Here is a 15,792-nt window from a genome sequence, read left to right as displayed (position 1 = left end):
GAGGGGCTGGGCACAGGAGGGTGGGAGGGGAGGCTGCAGCAGGGCTGGGAGCTTGGCGCCCCCATTTCCCAGAAGGGCTCTGCCAGGGAGGGGGCTGAGTAGGAGACTCCCCACCCTTGGCAGGGGCCCCCTTGGGTGCTGTGTGGCTGGCCTGGGGGGCGGGGAGGGGCTGGGCAGGGTCATACCAGGACATCAGGGGAGGGGGAATGTGCTTCTCCGGGGTCCCGGCCTTACGTGGTCAATGAGCGGGCGCAGGCTGACTGCCATGTCCTGGGAGATGGAGCCAAGCCCCTCCCCGGCGAGCAGGTAGATGGCGTCTGCCGCGTCCTTCAGGGCCTCCAGGACAGTCCATGCGTTCCTGGCGCAGAACATGGCGATGGTCCCTGGCAGCTGGGCCCGTAACAACTGCCCCTGCAGGAAGGCAGAAGGCAGCTCACGCCTGGCCTGGGACAGAGCCTGGGCAGGGGCTGGACCATCCCCCCATCGGCCAGCCCCCAGCGGGGGAGAAAGTCGTTCTCCTGCCGCTCTGGCAGGTGCTTGCACCCCTGGCCCTTGGGCAGAGTCACCCTGTCGCCTGCCTGGAGCCGCTCCAGGCCCCGCCCCCCGAGCTCTGACCCCGCCCCCCGACTCGTCTGTCCTTGCTGAGCTTGGGCTTGTTGTCAGCCGACACTCTACCCCCATTGCCCTGAGTGATGCCCTGAGTCTCCTTCCCCTCCCCCACTGCCTCCACCGACCATGCTCTGCCCGCACCAGGGAGCAGGGACACCTCACGCCTGGCTTGCTCAGTAACGGCATAGAACAGGGGTTGCAACAGTGATGTGTCTGTTATCTCCAAGTGCAGCAATGTCTCACCTGGGCAAGCCCTGCCCCTCACCTTCTCTGGCTGGAAGATGATACTGCCCAGGCCCTGCAGACAGAGCCTCCGTATCTCCGGATTGGGATCTTTGGTCCATTCCATCAGCTGTTCCTGGAGCTCCGATCTTGTGACTGTGGTGAGGATGGAAGGACTCCGGAGAAACTGGAAAGAGAAAATCAACATCAGCTGCAGGAGCAGAAATCTGCCCCTCGGTCTGTTCGTGCGCCAGCATCTTTGCCAGCTGGTCACTTCCTGCCACACAAAATCCCTGGGGGTAAGGAGCCAGCGGCTGGTGTTTGAGATGGTCCATTCCCAGAAGGGCGACTAATGCACAAGCCCCTAATGAAGCCCAGGGAAAGGGGAATCTCTGGGTATCGCAACGTGTCCTGGAGCGAGCCGTGGCAGAAGAAAATGAAACCCCAGGCAAAGGCGAGGAGAGAGGCCCGGCCTCAGGGCGCTGGAGAAACATCTTCTCTTGTCACATGGTCCCACGGAGGAACATCCACCAGGAGTAATCTCACCCTGCCCCCCACCACTCTGCCCGGCCCCACTAGGATCCACGTGGGCAGAAGAGCCGGCTGGCTGTGGCGTTGCCGAGCTGCTGGCGATGGGCCCCGGTGCCTGCCTACCTGCCTGCCTGGGACGGGACTGAGCTGCTCTGCACAAGCCCACATGTGCCTGGCGGCTCCGGAATCTCACCTCGGTGCAGAAAGTCAGGGCGATATTTCTCTGGGGCTGCTCCTCCTGACTCTGCATGACGGCGATGGCCTCTCTGAGCACCGCAGGGAGCTGTGGGGTCTGGTGTTCCACCATGGCCCTGGAACAGGACAGAGAAAATGCCCGGAGTTACCAAGGGGAGAGAGGGCCGGCGGGGGCAGGGGAGGGTCTCCCACTGAGCTCCCATTGCCCAGACTTTACCTTGCGATCAAGCCCACCCCTTGGGAGAAGCGCTGGCGGGAGGCCATCATGTCCCAGCCCTGCTGCAACTGGATACTGGCAAATTCCTTCCAGTATCTGGGCATGGAGAAAAGGGTCTTCACGGCCTCCAGGGAGGTGCTAGAGGCAATAAAAAGTCCGGGTGTCAGAACTCGACCCCAGCCCCACGCAGCGCAAACCGCACAAGGCCTGGGACACCCGGCGTGGTCAGCAGCAGCCGGCCTCCCCCGGGATGGACCCAGCTCCGTGTGAGGGCACGGCCCTGCCCAACGGGCCCTGGCCATGCCACAGACTCATCGAGTTTCTAGCCAGGTGGTTCCCTGGTTGTCCCCGTGGAATCAGCGTCACGGGCCCCTCCTCGTCCTGCCTGCCTGTGACACGGCCCCCCCGCCGGTCTTGTGCACTCTGTGTGCTCTGGCCACGCTGTCCTGGGGTGGGGTCTTGTGGGACAGAGGCCCAGCGGGCTCAACAGGCACGGAGAAAAGCCCTGACCCCTCGGCCGGGAGCACATGGGGACGTGCCGACGTGGCCCCTGGCCTGTGGTCGGAGTCAGAGGAGCAAGTGTGGCTCACACGCACACGGGCGCCCAGCACCGCTCCCTCCACACAGACCTGCCCAGAACTGCCCCTGGGCTGTAGGGACACGCACAGCAGAGGGCCAGGCAGGTCCCACAGGGGCTGAGCCGAACAAATCTGTTCTTCCCCTTCCTTTCCGCCGTTACCTCAAGGGGCTGAGGCGGCTGGATCCCTCCGGGCTGGATGTCTTCTGGGCCCTCCAAGTCCCTGGCAGGCACAGGTCCAGCACGTACTGCACCTGCCTGACGCAGACGAGGAGGAGCTGGGGAAACATTTCGAGGATGGCTTCTCGGTATCCCCAGAGGAAAAGGATCTCGTACAGCGTGTCCATTGCCTGGAGACAGGAGACAGAAATGTCACTGAGCTGTCCCCACCTGCCCATCCGCTCCCATGGCTTTGGCTGTCATCCTGGTTCCAGTTTCCATTTCCTTGCGGCTTATGAGGAAAGAGGGTGAGATCCTCTGGGGGGAAGGGAGATGTGATGGCCCCTGAACAGTCTCCTGTTCTTAGAATGGACGCAGATGGGAACCTCCTGGAAAGGGCGGAAGAGTCCGGGTGACGTTATTTCCCGTTCTCTGTCTTCATGGCCTAGCCCCGCCCTTCAGCTTGCCAGACGTGACCGGGGGGGCATCACTGCCCCTCTGCCACCTGAGTAACTCCAGCGCCACAAGCAGCAGGGAGCCGGGGCAATGCCGGGAGGTCGAAGCGGTGTCGGTGCAGACCCCACGTTGCTCCCAGCGACTGGCTTTCCATCACATCCCGGGTTTCAGGTCCTCGTTTTCGCTCCCCTGTCGTACTGGGCTGCTTGTGCGTTCTGGGCTAATGCTCATGAGGAAGGTCCTTGCTGATCTGAAACCAGGATCCCTGGGTCCGGCTCTGGGGTTGACCATCTGTCTGGCTCGTGCCTGTCACTTGCTCCCAGGCCTTCCGAAGGTTGGATCACTCATTTGCTCTTCCACGAAATCCCCCCAAGATCCCAAACTACTTGACCTGGGTCAATGGGAACTTCTGTCGGGTCAGTTCCGATCCTCGTGACCCAGTTGTAGGGACCCCGGCCGTGCTGCTTGTGTCACTCTCTCGGATGCTCCGGCTTCGGGTCTGGCTTCCCTGGCTCCTCTGCCACCATGTAGTTCTCAGTTAGGGAGACAGTTTGGCTACGTCTAGACTACATCCCTTTTTCGTAAAAGGGATGTAAATTAGACGTATCGCAATTGCTAATGAAGTGGGGATTTAACTCTCCCCCGTTTCATTAGCATAAAAATGGCTGCCGCTTTTTTTCCGCACGGAGCTTTGTCGGAAAAAAGCGCCAGTCTAGACGCTGATCTTGGAGGAAAGAGACGGCGCAGACAACAAGAGAGGAGCTGGCAGAAAGCAGCTCAGGCGGGGAGTTGAACCCCAGGTGCTCGGCGAGTTTCTACTTGATTCCCCCAGAGCTAGTGGTGCCCCCTCCAATGTTGACAAGGCGCTGGACTGGGACCCGGTGGAGAGGGCGCCCTGGGTCCCCTACCTCTCCGCACCAATCCCACTAGGAGTTATTGCCTCCGGCTGCTAGGCCGCACTGCCCTGTGTGAAGGGAGCTGCAGTGCTGACTTGGATCATCGTGGTGCATGCGGGGTTGACCACGAAGTGAGGGGCCTCAGAGGCCGGACACCCCCTCCGGAGGAGAGCAGGGGGGCTCTCCCCGTGACACGGCTGTGTGCCCAGTGTGCAGTGGGGCCGTGGCCTGACACTAAGAGGGGTTGAAGCCCCCTTCCCCCCCACAGATGCAGCATCCTCCCTGTAGTGGTGAGTTCCCCACGGGACAGCTCCAGTGTCACTTACAGCCAGAGACACGCTGCGGCTCCTCTCCTCCCGGTGGCTCTTCCGGAGCGCGTCCAGCAGCTGCTGCAGCACCTGCCGGGGGAGCTGTGGTTCTTCCCCCACGGCCTTCCACAGCTCCCTGGCACCTCTGCAAGGTGAGAAACCAGAATCAGAGCCTCCCTGCTTGGCCCCCTCCTGCCTCCCCAGGGAGAGGCTGGGAAGGGGGCGAGAAAGGGGCTCTCAAAAGAGACCCTGGGGGGCAGGGAAGCTGAGGCAGGAGAGTTCCTTCCACAAGCTCTGCATTTATTCCCTTCCCTTAGCAGCCGTCCCCTCAGGAGCTGGGCCTGGGCATCTTCTCTTAGGAGGCCGGGGCAGCCCTGTGCCCAGCAGGGAGCTGGATCCATCCCTGTCTCCGGCCAGGCCCTTCCTGCGCTCTGCCCTGGCAGGGGTGGGGGAGGGAAATCAGGGACTGAGGTGGTAACAGCCTCTCCCTACCTGTCCCATGGCAGCGCGTGGGCCACACAGGCGGGAACCACGTCCCGGGGGTGGGCGCGAGCCAGCAGGGCGATGGTCCCCAGCGCGGCTCCTCTGGCTCTGGGATCCCCGACGTCGCGCAGCCAGCTGAAAATCTTTCCCACGACGTATCCAATCTGGAGGGAGCCACACAGCTGAGGGGGGATTGATCGAGAGCGGCCTCCTGCCAGGCCGCCCCCCCGGCAGATGGCGCTGGGGGAAGGGCGGGAGCGTCACCGGCGTGGGGCCGAGGGAGAAAAGGCCCCGTTGAGAGGCCTGTCGGGAACGTGACCCCTGAGTCCTTTCCCCAAGAGACCTGCCTGGCAAAGGGCCCAGGGCTCTGTCTGGCTGAGAATTCCCAGCACAGCCAATGCAGCAACGCGGCCGCACGTCCCACGAGGCAGGTTGGTTCTAGGGGCCCTGGACAAGGCCTTCTCCTGGGGTCATTTGCTGACCCTGCCGCTGCTCCCAGCGCAGCCTTGGGAAGTCAACAAGCCGCTCTGGGCTCCAGTTCCCGGGTGTCTCGCGGGTCCAATTCCTGCCTCCCCGGCGGGCGATGGGGCTTAATTGAGCAGGGGAGCGACTGATGCTCAGAGCCTCCTAGAAAGGGGCTGAGCCGACCTGCCCCGCACCCTGACCCTGTGCCCCAGGGCCGGTTTCCTCAGACCCAGTTCTCCCAGCCCCTGTCTCCACACGCCCTGCCCCTCGCCGGGCATCTCTTACTCGCTCCATGCGGGCGCTGTGCTGGGACACGGTGGCTCTCGGCGCCTCCTCTGCCACCTGAAAACTCTCCAGGGTGGGGGCCGTCAGAGCCTTCAAGGCTTCCAGCAGCAGGGCTGTGGGCTGGGCTGAGGCAGGCGGCTCCCCGAGGGTCTGCAATGAACAGGGACAGAGCCTGTTGGGACTGAGCATTTCCACTGGGCAGCTGCCCTGGGACACTCGCTCCCTGGGGGCTGGCAGGGCCTAGTGAGCACGGAGGAGCCACCTGAGACCTTTTGTGGAGCAGCCTCACCCGGTGCCGAGGGTTCTCCCATCTCTCAGCCCTTCCCTGGTCCCCTCTGCCTGAGGAGAGATGGGAGCCTCTCAGCCGGGGCAGGGACCCCAAGGGCCACCCCACTTCCTCCATTCCCTGCATCCCCCTCCATAGAGCCCCTTGTCCTAGGCAGGTTTCTCCCCTAAGTGACCGGGGATTTGTGGCTGGTTCTTTGGGACGGGAAAGACCCGTTCGGGGTAGGTGGGATTGGGTTCTAGATCCCCTCACCTGTGTGTTAGGCCCAGGGCTGATTGGGGCACAGAGGGAACTGTGGTGTCTGAGGGGTTTTGCGCGGTCTGACTGGTTTGTGACCTGTTTGGGAAGGTCTCTGGTCTGGGGCTGTAAAGCGTCCTTGTGTTGAGCAATTCACCCTGAGCCAACACCCTTAGCAGTGCACAGACCTGGCCCGGTCCGTCACAGTGGGATAGTCAGCAGGATCCTCAGATCTTGGTCAATTAAGCTTTGGATCAGAACCTCAAGCGGTTCTAAATTTTATTTTTGGGTGTAAAGAGTTTGATTGGTTAAAGAGCAGCTGCAATGAGTCAGCAACTACATGAGAGTCTTGACCGAAAGGCTCTAGAAGATTTGTGATTGGAGCCAATCACTGAATTCAGAGAGAAAGCTTTTAAGCCGGAACTGAGGTCTTTGCTAATACGAAATGACCAGCAGGGAAGGGAGCAGTGCCCACCCGGTGCCAGGGATGCTGTTGCAGATGAAATTAGAAAGCAGCAGGCATTGAAGGAATCGAGCTGGAACATGGGAAGGCCCTTGCCGACGTGCGTCGAAAGGCGAGGGAGGCGGATGCCGAAGTGGAGCGAAAGGTGAAGGAGGCAGATGCTGAGAGGGAGCGAAAGGTGAAGGAGGCCAGGGCTCGCTGACAGGACATGGCATTCCATCCTCACTAGGCCCTGCCTCGCCCAGCGCCTAGCAGAGCCTATGGGGCCAAGGGGGAGATGCAGAGGCAGATTCAGGAGGCTGTGGAGAGCATGCTGGCCATGGGCATCCCCTATTGTGATGGTGCCTAAAAAGGACAGGACCACGAGGCTCTGCATGGACTAGAGGGAGCTGAATGCTGTCACGCAGCCTGACCCCTTCCCCACACTCAGAATAGTGGATCTGTTGGACACGCTGCAGGGAGGGGACTGTGTTTATAAGTACTCTGGTCCTGACTAGGGGTACTGGCAGAGTCCCCTAGATGCTGATGCATGGGACAAATCTGCGTTCATAGTGGAGTCGGGCCTGTGTGAGTTCAAGGTGCTGCCCTTTGGCATGCGGAATTCCAGGGCCACCTTCCTGGGGCTGATCACGGAGGTCCTGCAGAGCCCATTCCAGCACTTATTTTGATGACCTGGCCATCTTTAGTAACTCCTGGCGGGATCACCTCAGTCACACAGGGGTGGTGCTGTGGCGGCTCGGGGAAGCCAACCTGATTGTCAAGGTGTCCAAATGCAGGATGGGAGCTGCCAAAGTGACTGTCTAGGGCACAGGGTGGGCAGTGAGTTGGTGCGCCCTGAACCCCTGAGGGTGGAGGCCATTAAGAACTGGCCTATCCCCCAAAGCATAAAGAATGTCTTGGCCAAGGAACCTGTTCTGACCAGCCCGGATTTCAACATCCGACATCGGGCTGGGGGCGGTGCTGATACAGGGTAGGTTAGGTGACAAAAGGCACCTCGTGAGCTTCCTCAGCAAAAAGCTGTGCCCCCCGGAGAAGCATTATGCTACAATTGAGAAGGAGTGTTGTGCCATCATGTGGGCTGTCAAGGAGCTCAAACCCTATCTGGACAACAGGAGGTTCACTGTGCTGAGCAGCCATGCCTCGCTGGCTTGCCTGCAGAAGGCCAACGGCACCAACTCCAGGTTGCTCCACTGGAGTCTGGTCCTTCAGCAGTACGACACGGACATAGTCCACGTAAACGGGAAGGAGAATACTGTGGCAGATGCCTTGTCTAAGGCGGGGGGACCCATGTGATGCCCTCACTGATGTTACTGGCATCACTTCCTGCATCAGTTTTGTGTTGGGGGTGTCACGTTACTGGATTTTAAGGGGATCAGACAGGTCACTGTTGCACCCAAGGGCGGGGGGGAGGGGTTGTCCCAAAGTCTGTACCAAGGAGGCCATGTGAGATGTCAAATGAAAGCTTGTGCTCTACTTATTGTGTGTGTGTTATTCATCTACTTGTGTGATATCTGTAAGTGGATTTATAAATATGTAACCTGTGTTGATGCCGGAAGATTCTCTGTCTGAGAAAGAACAGTGGGCCAGAAATGGTCAGTTAGTGACTATGCTAATTAGCAAGTCTCCAGGGATAAGGCTCTCAGAGAGGCTAATACACACCTGAGGAATGTGTCTGCAAACCAGCCAATATCATGACTGCTGACGTGGGACACAGGGATAGGTCACTGGGCCATGTGACCTGCTCCAGCTTGGAAGAGACCAGGAATGGATATAAAGTGCTATGAGGCAGACTCCATCTTGCCTTCAGTTCTGCTACTAATTCCAGATGCAGCCTTGCGAGGAACAGCGCTCTGGGAAAATCATTGGCCCATCCTGACATAGGATGTACTCCAGAGACTTTTAAGATAGCAGTTTGTAACATCTCTACTAAGAGCCTGTGTCGAGAACTTGGTGATTCAGTGCATGTCATGTATTCTCCTTCACAGCCTTACGCCCGTGCTTTAGATTCTAAAGGATTGGCCCAGTGCGATCTTGTGGGTAGATCCAAAGTTTAAATTGACTGGGGATTTGTGGCTGGTTCCTTGAGAGAGGAAGACCCATTCAGGGTAGGTGGGATTGGATACTGTAACCCCTCACCTGTGTGTTAGGCCTGGTGCTCATTGGGGCACTGAGGGGTTTTGTACAGTGTGACCAGTTTGTGACCTGTTTGGGAAGGTCTCTGGTCTGGGGTTGTAAAGAACATAAGAACATATAAGAACATAAGAACGGCCGTACTGGGTCAGACCAAAGGTCCATCTAGCCCGGTATCCTGTCTGCCAACAGTGGCCAGCACCAGGTGCCCCAGAGAGGGTGGACCGAAGACAATGATCAAGCGATTTGTCTCATGCCATCCTTCTCCAGCCTCTGACAAATAGAGGCCAGGGACACCAATTCTATCCCCTGGCTAATAGCCTTTTATGGACCTAACCTCCATTAAATTATCTAGCTTCTCTTTAAACTCTGTTATAGTCCTAGCCTTCACAGCCTCCTCTGGCAAGGAGTTCCACAGGTTGACTACGTGCTGTGTGAAGAACTTTCTTTTATTAGTTTTAAACCTGCTACCCATTAATTTCATTTGCTGTCCTCTAGGTCTTCTATTACGGGAACTAATAAATAACTTTCCTTTATCGGCCCTCTCCACACCACTCATCATTTTATAGACCTCTATCATATCCTCCCTCAGTCTCCTCTTTTCCAAACTGAAAAGTCCCAGTCGCTTTAACCTCTCCTCACATGGTACCTGTTCCAAACCCCTAATCATTTTAGTTGCCCTTTTCTGAACCCTTTCCAAGGCCAAAATATCTTTCTGGAGGTGAGGAGACCACATCTGTACACGGTATTCAAGATGTGGGCGTGCCATAGTTTTATACAGGGGCAGTAAGATATTCTGTGTCTTATTTTCTATCCCTTTCTTAATAATTCCTAGCCTCCTATTTGCCTTTTTGACCGCCGCTGCACTCTGTGTGGAAGTTTTCAGAGAACTGTCCATGATAACTCCAAGATCTCTTTCCTGATTTGTCATAGCCAAATTAGCCCCCATCATACTGTACCTTTAGTTGGGGTTATTTTTGTATCATCCACAAACTTTACCACCTCACTGCTTACCCCTTTCTCCAGATCATTTATGAATAAGTTGAAAAGGATTGGTCCCAGGATTGACCCTTGGGGGACACCACTAGTTACCCTAATATATAAAAGAGCCTTTGGTGAGGGACCTTGTCAAAGGCTTTCTGAAAATCTAAGTATACTATATCTACTGAATCCCCCTTGTCTGCATGTTTGTTAACCCCTTCAAAGAACTCTAAGGGTATGTCTACACTACCCCGCTAGTTGGAACTAGCGGGGTAATGTAGGCATACCGCACTTGCAAATGAAGCCCGGGATCTGAATTTCCCGGGCTTCATTTGCATAAGCCGGGCGCCGACATTTTTAAATCCCGGCTAGTTCGAACCCCGTGCCGCGCGGCTACACGCGGCACAGAGTAGCTAGTTCGGATTAGGCTTCCTAATCTGAACTAGCTGTACTCCTCAGTCCAGCGGCTCTAGCAGCCACGATGTCTGCGCGGAAAGGACTGAGAGCGGGGCCCACCCGGAAACCCCCTCTGCCTTCCCCACCCGGCAGCGTGTGGCGCCGCCTCCCCACTGGCAGGAACCATGCGCAGGGCAGGAAGTAGCTGAGACTGAAGGAGTGAGTCTCCCTGCCGACGAGAACCCCAGACCGAGGGCTCCGGGCCAGTCCCCAGTGCCAGGCCCATTCTGCTTCTGCTGCTCACAGGCAGGTGTGATGTTGGTGCTGGAAGTTACCACCCGGGCGCTACGCTTGTATTTCAAACGTGGGCTACTGGGAGAGCTCAGCTGGAGGCTTGGCCAACCCCCGTGACAGGGTCTTTCATAATCAGGACAGGAACATCCGGTGACTAAGACGTGAACTAATGTCTCCTGTTCCTAGCCCGGTATGGGGTGGTCAGCCAATAACAACGCAGGTAGGAATTTTCTTCCAAGTTTCTTCCAAGTACCGACCAGTTTCTTCCAAGTATCAAGGGAGACAGGAAACGCTCCGCTGTCCAAAAAGCGACTTCTTACAATGTGTAAGCAGGGAAGAGTTTAGCTAGTCTGTCAGGATTTCTTGTTTTCCTTGTTTGGGGATATGGAAATAATGTCTGAGCTTCTTAGTGCTTTTTCCTCCCACTTTTCTAACTAAGTCTTCAGACCAGGGACTTTCCCTGAGTACCTGTGTCAAATGGTGGCTCTTTCCAGCTAGCCAAATTACTATGCTTGCAACTGTAGCTTTGTTTTCACAGTAAGAGTTTGTTCTGTTTTCTAATTAACCGGTATTGGTTGATTTTTGTGTCCTGGAAGGTCTGTCTCTGTGGACCTGCAGGCCTCTGACTGAGGGGTCAGCCACCAGAGACTGCAGCTTGATTTTCTCTTTTCTTTTTTCAAGCTTCTTTGAAGGAAAAGAGCTTGGGGTGCCCCTGGTTGGTTTCAAGTGTCCGCCCCTGTTTGTGGGTTCAAAGCACTTGATGTGAGCAGTGGATTCCCCAAATTCTGGGTATTAGGATTGAGGCGGGAAGTTTTTGTACCAGAGCTTGTAGAGGCAAGGTTTTGGAGTGCTATTGCAGGCCCCCAACTTCTGCATTCATCCTGCCGGAGTGGGGAACAGCCTTGACAGGGTTGCTAGTCAAGTGAGTAGCAGCACTTCACTGACCTCAGGTAGTGCCAATCACAGCTGATGAGCTTTGCTGTGAATGTTCAGCATGCAAGCCGTGGCTGCTGCCTAAAAAGAACTGAGTCAGGCCTGGAGCGGTGACTTGCTCATGGGACAGACTCCATCTTGGGACAGACTTTCACAGGAGAACAATGGGATTCCCACCCCATGGGCAGGGGGATAAAGGGGCTCTGAGGGTTCCTCCATTTTCATCTTCATTCCTGTCTTCACTCTGGCAAATCCACTATGAAGGATCTCGGCCACAAACTGAAGCCTGAAGTGGCCCCAGAGTGGTCGGCAGGGAGACTCGCTCCTTCAGTCTCAACTACTTCCTGTCCTGCCCGTGATTCCTGCCAGTTCGGTGGTAGCGCCACACGCTGCCGGGTGGGGAAGGCAGAGGGCGCTTCAGAAATTCATCCAGCCTAGGAGAGGACGTATTCCTGAAACTTGCCCTAAGACAGCCGTTCATTTCATCTCCTACACGCCGGCACAAAGAGCTTTGCACTCGGTGAATGTAATTTGAGTCCTTTAACAATATTAGGCTCAACCTTTTTTTTCTTTCTTTTATTAATAAACCTTCCTATTTTCAATTCTATGGGATGGGCACTGCAAGCTCTTTTCGGTAAGCTCTGAGGTTTCAATTGACCTGGGCAGGTGACTGGCTCTTAAGGATCAGAGGAACCTGTTTGGATTTGATGGGATTTGTTTTCATAACCTCTCACCTGTATGTAGTAACAAAAGGGCCTGACCGTGGAGGCCTAGTGTGAGGCCTAAGACCTGAGCAACCGTCAATGCTTTGCTAACATAAAGCAAAGCTAAGCAGTGAGCAAAAGGCAGGTCCTGCAGACAGAAGCTTGGGAAGGACAGGGCTGCCGATATTGCAGAGGTCCGAGGCACAGGCCATGCACGCAAACATTCCGGGAGGATGGTAACAGAACATTTCCCTGCAGAAACAGCTCGGTCCCAGCACACTCCCCGTAGACAAGGGACTTACCGACCCAGGTTCAGCACAGGGTCGGGATGACAGCACTATGGATAGGGATGTTTGGATCAAACCACCAGGTACAAGGTAATTGGTTGTGTCTAGTAGGTTCGTCTGGAGGTGTCAACCTAATACCTTTAAGGGTGGCAGCCTGGTACATAAAGAAGTGACGTGAGGGCTACTAAATGTGAGGGTGTCGCATTTGACAATAAACCTGCTGGGCTGATTGCAAACCTTGCCTGCATCTGTTGTTTCTGGGGGCTCGTGGAGATCTTCTGTGTTGACCCAAGTGCACGGGGTCTAACGCTCTAGATTAGTGGTTCCCAAACTTTTCAGCATCTTTTTGATTTTTGAGAAACCCTCGTGTGTCCCCCCAATAGCAGAAAAACTTATGGGGGCAGAGGTTGATGGGGGGCTGGGTCGCCTTGTGCCCCCCCTGGAATTTCTTCACCCCCCCTAGGAGGGCATGCCCCCGCAGTTTGGGAACTCACGTCTAGATGACGGGAGAACAGGCACCCACACACGCAGCCGAAAGTTTGTCATCACCGATGGAGAAGGGGACCTGTCAGGAGCGCCCCGGGACAACCCTGACCAGACGACACTGAACGCTGGCAGTACGAGCCCTGGCAGATACGACGCTGCAGAAGGGGCGGTGCGGGTGGTGGCCCAGAGGGCAGGAGTGTCTAAGGGGGTTGCTTGCAGGGCTTCTTGCTAGCCAGGGTGGGGAACAGAAGTGCCGTTTGGGGCTGGTTTGGATCCTTGCAGTGGAGAACCCCCCGTTCTGGGCTCTCAGTAGCCCTGTCTTTGAGCAAAGTGCCCTGACTGGCCCCTCGGTGCGGTGCCCCCAGAAATCCCCCGTGTTACAAGGCTTTATTCAGGGGAGCTGGTCACAAGGGTGAGTGTTTCCTTTCGGTCCCTGGGCCGGAGGGGGGCAGGTCATTCTCCTCTGAGAGACACCGGCTGGGGAGATAGTCACACACCCCGCAGGGGACGCTTTCCACTGGCTCAGCCACAAGCCTCATTTGTAAGTGTTTCCTGCTACAGACTGGCTCGGCTATCCCTTTGAGACTTATCTACCCAGTGTCCTCTTCCCCCCTACCACTCAATTTTTTTCCTCCGCTCCGTCCCTTATTTGTTCTTGGTTCTGGACTTCCCACAGGCTGGTCATCTGAACAAGTGGGCTGTGCCCCGAAAGCCCATGATCCCATCTACATGGTTTGTGAGTCTATAACGTGCTACCGGACTCTGTTGTTTTTTAAGTTTTTACCATAGTCGTGTGGGAGCTGCTCCTTTCTAATGGGATGGGCTGGGGGGCTGGTTCCTCCTCTTCGCTCTGGTCTGCCTGGCTCCTCGTCGTCTCGGAGAGCTCCGTCTGCATCCCTGGAGCAGAAGGAAACACTGGTTTGAATGTGGTATCCCTGGGCGACAGGGAAGGGACCTGGGCCCAGAGCCCTGACGTGACTTGCCCAGGGTCACACACAAGGTGCTTGCAGGGCTGAGCAGAGAGCGCCGCTCTCATGACTCTGAGCTGGGTGCTCTCCCCACTGGGCTTCCTCTAACCTAGGGGCAGCGTCTCTCCCATGGCGTGTTCTGCTCTCCCAGCCCTCGCCCCCTTCCTGGCAGTGACGGGAACAGGCCTCATTTCGCCTGTGAGCCCCCAGGAAGTGATGGCCCAGCCCAGCCCAGTTCCCAGCTGTGAGCTGCTGAGCTGTGGGATGGGGTGACCCTCTGGCTCCTTTGTAATGGTTTTGTTCATTATCTAAGCTCAGTTCCTGGTGTTCACACTCAATACCCAGCACCCCCAGGCTGAAGCCTCGATCCCCAGCACGGGCTGAAGTCCCAAGGCCTGGGAACCCCTCGGGGCTCAAAGCAGAGGTTGAGGGGCTGAAGCCAAACGGGAGCTGGGATTGGCAGGGCTGGATCCCGAATCCCCAGTGCTCACCGTGCAGCAGAAGCCGCCTGAGCCCCTGGGCAGACCTGGGGATGGTGCCCCCGAACGTCAGTGGAAGTGCAGGGCAGTGGCAGGGACAGACCCACCCTCCTCTCTCCCTGCCCCTGGCAGTTTGGAGCCGGGAAGCCAGAGCCGGGCAGGGCAGGGCGGCTTCTCCTCTGTCTGGTGCCATGGTGCAGGCAGCCTGGCTGTTCCCTCCTCTCCAGCAGCTGCTGCTGGTGCAGGGGTTGGAGCTGCCCCTCAGCTCCCATGCAAGGTTCCCTGGAAGTCGCGTCCCTGCGCGGGCGCGAATCCCTTTTCTGCTCTCTGAGCCCCTCACGATCCAACCTGCAGCCCCTGACAAGTGTCGCATGGGCTGCCAAGAGAAGCACATGTCCCCCAAGCACCCTGGGCAGGGAGGCCAAGGGCCCGAGCTGGGGATGCCGCTGCCAGTGAGTGTGGGGGGCCATGGCCCTGCTGCCAGCCCCGGACCCTGCCCCACTAGTTCCCCAGGCCCCATCGGATGGAGAAAGCGGTGGGGCAAGGGCAGGGCAAGGTCACGGAGGAGGTGGGGCCTGGGGCAGAGGGCGGTTCTGTCCCTTTTACAGGCTGGGGAAAGGTCACGTGGCTGGTGGCCCCCGTGTCACCCTCACTGGTCACCCTGATTACGCCTGTACCTGAGGGACCCCCTTACCCAGGCCCCCAGGACCCCCTTTCTCCCGCTGGGCCTGGCAGTTTTTACAGCACACGGGGTGGGGGAGGGGGAAGAACCCGCATCATTTTTATTAATTTCCTTGACACGCTTGAATTTGAGCGATTTTACCAGGTGTCCCGCACTCCCCACAGGGCAATTGGTTCTCAAAGGTTTTGACCCTGGACCCATCCCCCTCAACGCACAACTTTCCCTGGATCACCAGCCACCCCCAGGGGAACAAAATGCCTTCGCTTCGCTCTAAAAACCTTAAATACTCAATTATTCATATTAAACGACTGGAGCTATAATATGGGGGGAGGGTTGGGGGGTGTATAACCGGTAAGAAAGGAGACTTTATTAATGAAAATCAAAATAATTAACCAAATCAGGAGCTTTAACTTTATCATGTTAGTTCACCAAACATCAATTTATATAACTAAAAAATTAATTTATGTCCAAAACAAGTGGCTTCAATATTCTCTTTATTTATGGCAGGGGTGGGGAAAGTTCTCTGGGGTGGGGGCCATTGATCCCCAGAAAAATCAGTCGGGGACCAGAAAAAAGTGAGAGGGAAAAACCCTCCAAACAACAAAAGCAATAAAACATCCCCCACTGCTGTGGCCACCACTGCAACACTTCACTCCTCTGCCGCTCCAGCCCCAAGGGGAGCAGGGGAGAGAAGAGAGGAGCAAGAGTCAAGGCTTCCCATGGGGCAGATTAACTCTTTTGACCGGGGATAGTAGATTTTGTGCTCCCTAGGCTTTGGGTGAGGCCAAAATGAGGGGTTCAGTGAGTGGGAGGTGGCTGCCAGGGCATGGGATGAGGACAGTGGTGCAGGCGGGTGTGCGTGGGAGGTAGAGTGCTGGAGCGGGCTGGGAGTTTGGGTGAGGTCTGAGCAGGCGAGAGGGTGCAGGAGACAGCTGGGAGGGAGGGTGTGCAAGGGGGCCAGCCCCTCTCTGCCAGAGCATCAGGCACTCGCTGGATTCCAGCGTCTGAGGAGCCCATGGCTGCCCCAGGAGAAGCCCTAACGCTCCAGGCTTGTAGAGTGACT

At 56.8% G+C, this 15,792-nt stretch overlaps 1 protein-coding gene across 1 annotated transcript in view; it reads right to left on the bottom strand.

Moving 5' to 3' along the window:
* Positions 1 to 15,792, bottom strand: part of LOC149523694 (uncharacterized) — a 113,575-nt gene that overhangs the window by 65,476 nt on the left and 32,307 nt on the right. Inside the window, exons 3-11 of the mRNA XM_089781614.1 lie at positions 13,385 to 13,497; positions 5,404 to 5,553; positions 4,663 to 4,817; positions 4,189 to 4,315; positions 2,514 to 2,701; positions 1,775 to 1,912; positions 1,556 to 1,673; positions 875 to 1,018; positions 235 to 411 (exon numbers count right to left, since the gene is read on the bottom strand). Coding sequence (XP_089637740.1) covers positions 235 to 411; positions 875 to 1,018; positions 1,556 to 1,673; positions 1,775 to 1,912; positions 2,514 to 2,701; positions 4,189 to 4,315; positions 4,663 to 4,817; positions 5,404 to 5,553; positions 13,385 to 13,497 — 1,310 coding nt within the window. The remainder of the gene's footprint in view (positions 1 to 234; positions 412 to 874; positions 1,019 to 1,555; positions 1,674 to 1,774; positions 1,913 to 2,513; positions 2,702 to 4,188; positions 4,316 to 4,662; positions 4,818 to 5,403; positions 5,554 to 13,384; positions 13,498 to 15,792) is intronic.

This window comes from Pelodiscus sinensis, chromosome 12 (genome assembly GCF_052426305.1).
Source record: "Pelodiscus sinensis isolate ZL-2025 chromosome 12, ASM5242630v1, whole genome shotgun sequence".
In the NCBI taxonomy this organism is placed as follows: domain Eukaryota; kingdom Metazoa; phylum Chordata; order Testudines; family Trionychidae; genus Pelodiscus; species Pelodiscus sinensis.
The sequence above is the reverse complement of the archived record's forward strand: the minus strand, read 5'-3'. Positions and strand labels throughout refer to the sequence as shown.